The sequence below is a fragment of the Bison bison genome, unplaced genomic scaffold (assembly GCF_000754665.1).
Source record: "Bison bison bison isolate TAMUID 2011002044 unplaced genomic scaffold, Bison_UMD1.0 scf7180017864516, whole genome shotgun sequence".
Classification (NCBI taxonomy): Eukaryota; Metazoa; Chordata; class Mammalia; order Artiodactyla; family Bovidae; genus Bison; species Bison bison.
The window spans coordinates 10,453,600-10,460,658 of NW_011495069.1; the positions used below are offsets into that span (position 1 = coordinate 10,453,600).

Genomic DNA, 7,059 nt, shown 5'->3' on the forward strand with positions numbered 1-7,059 from the left:
ATCCAACCAGAGACTTCTTTGTCTCCTGCAGGCAGATTCTGTACCGCTGAGCCACTGGGGAAGTTCTATCTTCAGATACCCAACCAAAACAAGTTTTTGTTTTACGACAATCTCTCCTCTTTTTCTGAAGCTCTCTTCCCCAGGGTCTCTTTGTCCTTTCAGGTCCAAGAGATTTCCTGGACAAAAAGACGTCCAGGTCTTCACAATTGAAAAAAATATTTTCCTGGAAGACGGCCTATGACGGCAATGCCGCCGGAATCTCCCAAAGGACCGCTCCTAAGGAGGCCACCATCTTCCATGCAGCATCTCAGCTTGCGCATGCGCTCCTGCTTGCCGTACGGCGGAAATGACTTTTTTGTCCTCTCGGCACCCTTACGTCGCAGAGTGGCGGTGTCGAGGTTTGCGCGACGAAAGATTTTTGTCAGAAGTGGGAAGAGGCGAGAGAAGTGTTGCACTGCCCAGGGGTTTTCAAGTTTAGGGCTGGGGGTGGTGATTGTTGCTCGAAAGCTCGGAGGTGCTCGGGTGAATACGGTCCCCCGCTTTGCTGGAAGACGCTGGAACGCGCTCGGAGGTGTGTTTTTGGTGTAAGTGGGCACGTTTTGATGCTGGCTTTAGGAGGCCCTAAAGCATCATTGGGGCTTCCCTAGTAAACTCAGACGGTAAAGCATCCGCCTGCAATGCAGGAGACCCGGGTTTGATCCCTGTATTGGGAAGATTCCCCTGGAGAAGGAAATGGCAACCCACTTCAGTATCCTTGCCTGGAAAGCCCCATGGACAGAGAAGCCTGGCGGGCTAGGTCCATGGGGTCCCAAAGAGTCGGACACGACTGAATGACTAACACAAAGCGTCAATGGAAAGAACTTCGCGCTTTCGCTTCAATCTCTTTAAAAGGTTTTCAGAGAGGTGGAACGCCTAGATTTTAGTCTGGTCTAGGTTCTGCTACCGACCTATTGTGTGTCCTTAGGCTTCTCCCCAAGCCTCAACATCCTCATCTATAAATTGAAGGACATAAAAGAGTCCTTAAGTCACTTTTCAGTCTTTAATTGCAGGTCCATTATGTCATCTGAGCCACAAAGCCTTGGGGGTTAATATCGTGGCCTCATTTTAGAAGAAAGACATTGAGTCCCAGGGTGCACAGAAAACCATTGAAGGGTTTCAGACCTTGAGACTGGAAGATTATGCTGTAACTCCATGATCAGGCCTCCTTTGTGTATTTCTGGATCACCTGAAACTGGCCTATAGCAGTTACTAAAAAAGATTTGAATGGGTGGATGAATGAATCTGCATGTCCAGGCCAATGTCCCAAGCAGATCTGGTCTCTCTCTGCCTCTCCCACGTATTAACAAGTATAACTCTTCTCTAGGTGTATCCTGTTCTTTACCTGACTGGGACTCCAAATCTAGTTCTGTCATTTTCAACTTAAACAGATAAACATGGAGGCACCTCCAGTCACCATGATGCCTGTCACCGGGGGCACCATTAACATGATGGAGTACCTGCTGCAGGGTAAGTGAACTAGGGAGCTTGAATTACCTGTTTTCCTGTTTTCTGTTCCAGTTTCCATGGAGATGAGAGGCTGTTATATAAAGGCTACCTGCATAATTTCTGGCACCCTTTTATTCCCCAATTTACTTTTAATTATGGTCACAAATACATAACATTAAGTTTACCATATTAAACATTTTTAAGCATACAGTTCAGTAATGTTAGGTATATCACATTGTTTTATAGCTAATCTCTAGAACTTTTTCATCTTGCAGAATTGAAATTCTATTCCTGTTAAACACTAATTCCTCCTTTCCCCTGGACCCAGGCCTTGGCAACAACCTTTCTACTTGATGTTTCTAATTTTGACAACTTTAGATAACCTCATAGGAGTGGAAGCATTCAGTATTTGTCTTTTTATGACTGGCTTATTTCACTTAGTATAATGTCCTCAACATTAATGCTTTAGCATGTGAGAGAATCTCCTTTAAAAAATCTGAATAATGTTCCACTGTATGTACATACCACATTTTCTTTATTCATTTCTCTGTCAGACAGTTGGATTGCTTCTACCCAAATGGTTATCATAGATAATGCTCAGTGAACATGGGTATGCACATACCTCTTCAAGATCTTGCTTTGAATTCTTTAGGAGTGAATGCCCAGAAGTGAGATTAATAGATCATATGGTAATGTTATGATACCATTATTAGTTCCATCTTCTAGATCAGGAAATAGAAGTGAAGTAACTTTCCCAGATGAGAAAACTCAAGACCCAGGGAGGGTTATGATTTTCAGGAGATCATTTAATCTTTAGTGGAAGAATTTAGACTTTAATTCAGATCATCCACTTAGTAACTTACTATGAACAAAATAGGATTGTTAATTTCACTCCTCAAGCTGCCTCTACTTCAGTCTTTCCCATCTCAGTAAGTGCCGCTGTCAGGCATCAGTTGCTTAAGCCATGCATTCAGGAATCAATCTCAGAGAAAAGAAAATAGAGTCTATGGGGTTGCACAGAGTCAGACATGACTGAAGCGACTTAGCAGCAGCAGCAGCAGCATGACATGCAGGATCTTAGTTCCTGAACCAGGGATGAAACCTGGGTCCCCTGCATTGGGAGCACCAAGTCCTAACCACTGGATGACCAAGGAATTCCTGTGAACAGTCAACTTAGATTTCTAGATCTAGTCATCTAGATTTCTGTTTCTGTCCTTTTGCCATATTTGCTTTATCTTTTTCCTTTTGCCGTTTTTGAAGACGGTTTCAGATCTCATAACATTTTACCCCCAAACACTTTCAATATACATCTCTAAAAAAGCAAGCGTATTGTCCATAATAACCCTGCTGCTGCTACTGCTGCTAAGTCACTTCAGTCGTGTCCAATTCTGTGCAACCCCATAGACGGCAGCCCAGCAGGCTCCCCCGTCCTTGGGATTCTCCAGGCAAGAACACTGGAGTGGGTTGCCATTTCCTTCTCCAATGCATGAAAGTGAAAAGCAAAAGTGAAGTTGCTCAGTCGTGTCCGACTAGCATTGACCCCATGGACTTCAGCCTACCAGGCTCCTTTGTCCATGGGATTTGCCAGGCAAGAGTACTGGAGTGGGGTGCCATTGCCTTCTCCGTTGATAACTGCAATACTATCATTATTACCTGAAAAAGTCATAGTATATTTTTAATATCATCTAATATCTAATTCATATTCAAAAGTTTCCTCCATCTTGTGTTTTGATCCAGGGCATAATATCGTCTCATGCATTACATATGAAAACTGTATCTCTTAAGCCTTTTTTAACTTGGACCCGCCTCCCCTCACTTCCACTTTTTTTATGTGACCCTGTCTGATTGAAGCGTCCATACCAGTTTTCCTGGAGTGATCTTTTTAAAATGTAAATCCAGTCATATCTTTCCTTGTTGCATGGAGAATACACTGTGGAGCTAATAACTGTCCAGTGGCCTTACAATAAAATACAGCCTTTAGCATGGGCGACACATAAGGCCTGCCTGCTTTGGCCCATCCCGAATACTCATTTCATGATCATCTTCCATCTTGCTTACCATACTTCAGCCACACTGAGATCCTTTCATTTCTTTGCATTCCCCAAGCTCTTTCCTACCTCTGATCCCCTGGCCTCTATACTTTGTTCCAGCCCTTCATATAGCCATCTCATATTTATCCCTCAGGCCTCAACTCAGTTGTCATTCCCTTAGAAATCTTTGACTACTCCAAGCCCTCAAAGATGTCTCCTCTTCTCCACCCATACCGGTTGCTCTCTATTCCATACCCCGTTTATCTCTTATTTACTTATTTCCATTTATCTCTTGTTTATTGGTTTACTTATTTATTTTTTTTGTTTCCCCCACTAAACTATAATCCCTGGGCAGGCCAGGCCCCCTACTTCTTAGCATAGTTCCATTCAGTAAGTGTAAGTATATGAACCAGCACTTAACAAAGCTCCTTAAATGTCTGAAGAATGAAAAAACACACGTCTGACACTGTTCTGAATGTAGGACCCACTCCCTACTCCTGTGATCTGTCCTATGATAACTGGGACCCACTCTGTTGCTTTTCCAAAAATTCAATCATTTGAGTACCACTGTCAATATTTACTGTAGTTACAGTAGTATATTTTTATTTACTTTAACAGATTTAGTCAATAAAGGAATATGTTCCTCTCATTGGAGTATCAGCAGTAGAGAAAGAAAGATGATTAAAAAGTCAATACATTGATATGTTGAAAGATGACTAAAGAGTTGATGTGATAAGCTAAAGAAAAATAAAGCAGAAAAGTGAAAAGAGATTGGAGGGAAATACGCTATTCTATTGGAGAAGAAAATGGCCACCCACTCTAGTATTCTTGCCTGGAAAATCCCATGGACAGAGGAGCCTGGCAGGCTACAGTCCATGGGGTTGCAGAGTCGGACACGACTGAGCAACTAACACACACACATGCTGTTTTATTTATTATTTTTTGTCTTATATAAAATAATATATATATTATTTTATAATAGAATGGAATAAAATAATTATTCTAGGTAGATACTGTTGCCTATTAACCCAAAGTCTGCTAGAGGTTAGCATTACTAAACAAGGCCTAACTTCTAGTACCAAATAAGACAGTGCAAAAAATTGAAAAGAGATTAACTTGTTATATAATATCTTGGCAGTGTAACCTCTCTAAAATCTCATATATTGGGCCTATGGTTTTGGCACCCCACTCCAGTACTCTTGCCTGGAAAATCCCATGGACGCAGGGGCCTGGTAGGCTGCAGTCCATGGGGTCGCTGAGAGTTGGACACGACTCAGTGACTTCACTTTCACTTTTCACTTTCATGCATTGGAGAGGGAAATGGCAACCCACTCCAGTGTTCTTGCCTGGAGAATCCCAGGGACGGGGAGCCTGGTGGGCTTCCATCTATGGGGTCGCACAGAGTCGGACACAACTGAAGTGACTTAGCAGCAGCAGCAGCAGCAGCAGCATGGTTTACAAAACACTACACTAAATTATTTTGGTTTTTTCAGTCTTTTGCTAATTCCATTACCCAAAATGAAAGATGGAACTCAATAGTGCTTTTTTCCTTCTTCAGGAAGCGTTTTAGATCACAGCTTGGAAAGCCTCATCCACCGCCTTCGTGGTTTATGTGACAACATGGAACCCGAGACTTTTGTTGACCACGAGATGGTATTCCTCCTTAAGGGCCAGCAGGCCAGTCCATTTGTTTTAAGGGCCCGACGCTCTCTGGATAGGGCAGGGGCACCCTGGCATCTTCGCTACCTGGGACAGCCAGAGATGGGAGACAAGAACCGCCATGCCCTGGTGCGTAACTGCGTGGACATTGCAACATCTGAGAACCTCACTGACTTCCTCATGGAAATGGGATTTCGCATGGACCACGAGTTTGTTGCCAGGGGACACTTGTTCCGGAAAGGCATCATGAAGATCGTGGTGTACAAGATCTTCCGCATCCTGGTGCCAGGGAACACGGACAACACTGAGGCCTTGTCACTGTCCTATCTCGTGGAACTAAGTGTTGTTGCACCAGCTGGGCAGGACATGGTCTCTGATGACATGAGGAACTTTGCGGAGCAGCTGAAACCTCTGGTTCACCTAGAGAAAATAGACCCCAAAAGGCTCATGTGACTAAGACAATCTGTCCACCACTGGGGCTTGTCCTCAGCTGTTACAAGAAAAGATGTTATAATTGCCCCATTTCACCACCGCCAGCCATGCATTCTTCCCTCAGGATGGAAGCCAGTGAGAACTCTGTTGGTTCTTTGCACTGGTTTCCTCATATGGCCAGTTCACTTTTGTGACAGCCTTTCTAACTTAAACGCTAAGAATAGCATGGAGAATCTAGATCATCCTTCTGCAGGAATAGGGGAAACTGGAATAAAGTAGCTTTCGGGAAGAAAACTTTTTGTGTATAAGGTTTGTAAAATAGAGACCAAGTTTGTATTGTGCAGTAATAAAAGCTGTAAGGAGAAATGTCTACCATTCTGATTCTTTACCGTACTACCCTACTAATTTGGGATGGACTCATTACCAACTGGAGCAAATATATGACAGTGTTTTGTTTAAATTTGGTAGATGATAGATAGCTTTTACCTTTTGTACGAGTAGCAGGTGTTTGTTGTTGAAAAAAATTAAATACAGACAAAAATAAGGAAGATAATGTATAATCTTATTATTTAAAGAGATGTGCTGGGTTTTTTGTTTTTTATTTTTCCTTTTGGTGTGCCTCATGCACAGCATGCAGGAATTTAGTTCCCAAACCAGAGATTAAACCCATGCCCCTTGTAGTAGAAGCAGTTTCTTAACCACTGGACTACCAGGGAAGTCCTGAGATGTATAGTTTCTATTTTGTTTTATATTTTTCTAGGCTTTATTTTGGAGAAGGCAATGGCACCCCACTCCAGTATTCTTGCCTGGAGAATCCCAGGGACGGGGAGCCTGGTGGGCTTCCATCTATGGGGTCGCATAGAGTCGGACACGACTGAAGCGACTTAGCAGCAGCAGCAGCAGGCTTTATTTTTGGAGAAGGCAATGGCAACCCACTCCAGTACTCTTGCCTGGAAAATCCCATGGATAGAGGAGCCCGGTAGGCTGCAGAGTCGGCTAAGAGTCGGACACGACTGAGCGACTTCACTTTCACTTTTCACTCTCATGCACTGGAGAAGGAAATGGCAACCCACTCCAGTGTTCTTGCTTGGAGAGTCCCAGGGATGGGTGAGCCTGGTGGGCTGCCGCCTATGGGGTCGAACAGAGTAGGACACAACTGAAGTGACTTAGCAGCAGCAGCAGCAGGCTTTATTTTTAGAAATGTATGTATATGAGATATATTTTAGAAAAATACTCTGTATATACTGGTTTATAATCATTTTTTTAAATCAGTAACATTTTTCCAGGATATTAGGCTACAATGTTCCTCTGCTTAAAAAAGTTTTTATTGAGTTATTATGTGCCAGTGTTATCCTAAGTGCTTTCAGTTCAGTTTAGTTCAGTCGCTCAGTCGTGTCCAACTCTTTGCGACCCCATGAATCACAGCACGCCAGGCCTCCCTGTCCATCACCAA

General features: G+C 43.2%; 1 protein-coding gene across 2 annotated transcripts; it reads left to right on the forward strand.

Annotated features, from left to right (window-relative positions):
* The first annotated feature begins 375 nt into the window (after window positions 1–375).
* Window positions 376–5,973, forward strand: MED18 (mediator complex subunit 18). Of its 2 annotated transcripts, none has more exons than XM_010830163.1 (3): window positions 376–571; window positions 1,364–1,506; window positions 5,074–5,973. In XM_010830163.1, exons 2-3 carry the CDS (start codon window positions 1,434–1,436, stop codon window positions 5,625–5,627), a joined length of 627 nt encoding a protein of 208 aa, XP_010828465.1. In that variant the 5' UTR covers window positions 376–571; window positions 1,364–1,433; the 3' UTR covers window positions 5,628–5,973. The 2 variants fall into 2 exon arrangements, with proteins under 2 accessions (XP_010828465.1, XP_010828466.1); XM_010830164.1 differs by having other exon boundaries at window positions 1,428–1,506.
* The last annotated feature ends 1,086 nt before the right edge of the window (window positions 5,974–7,059 follow it).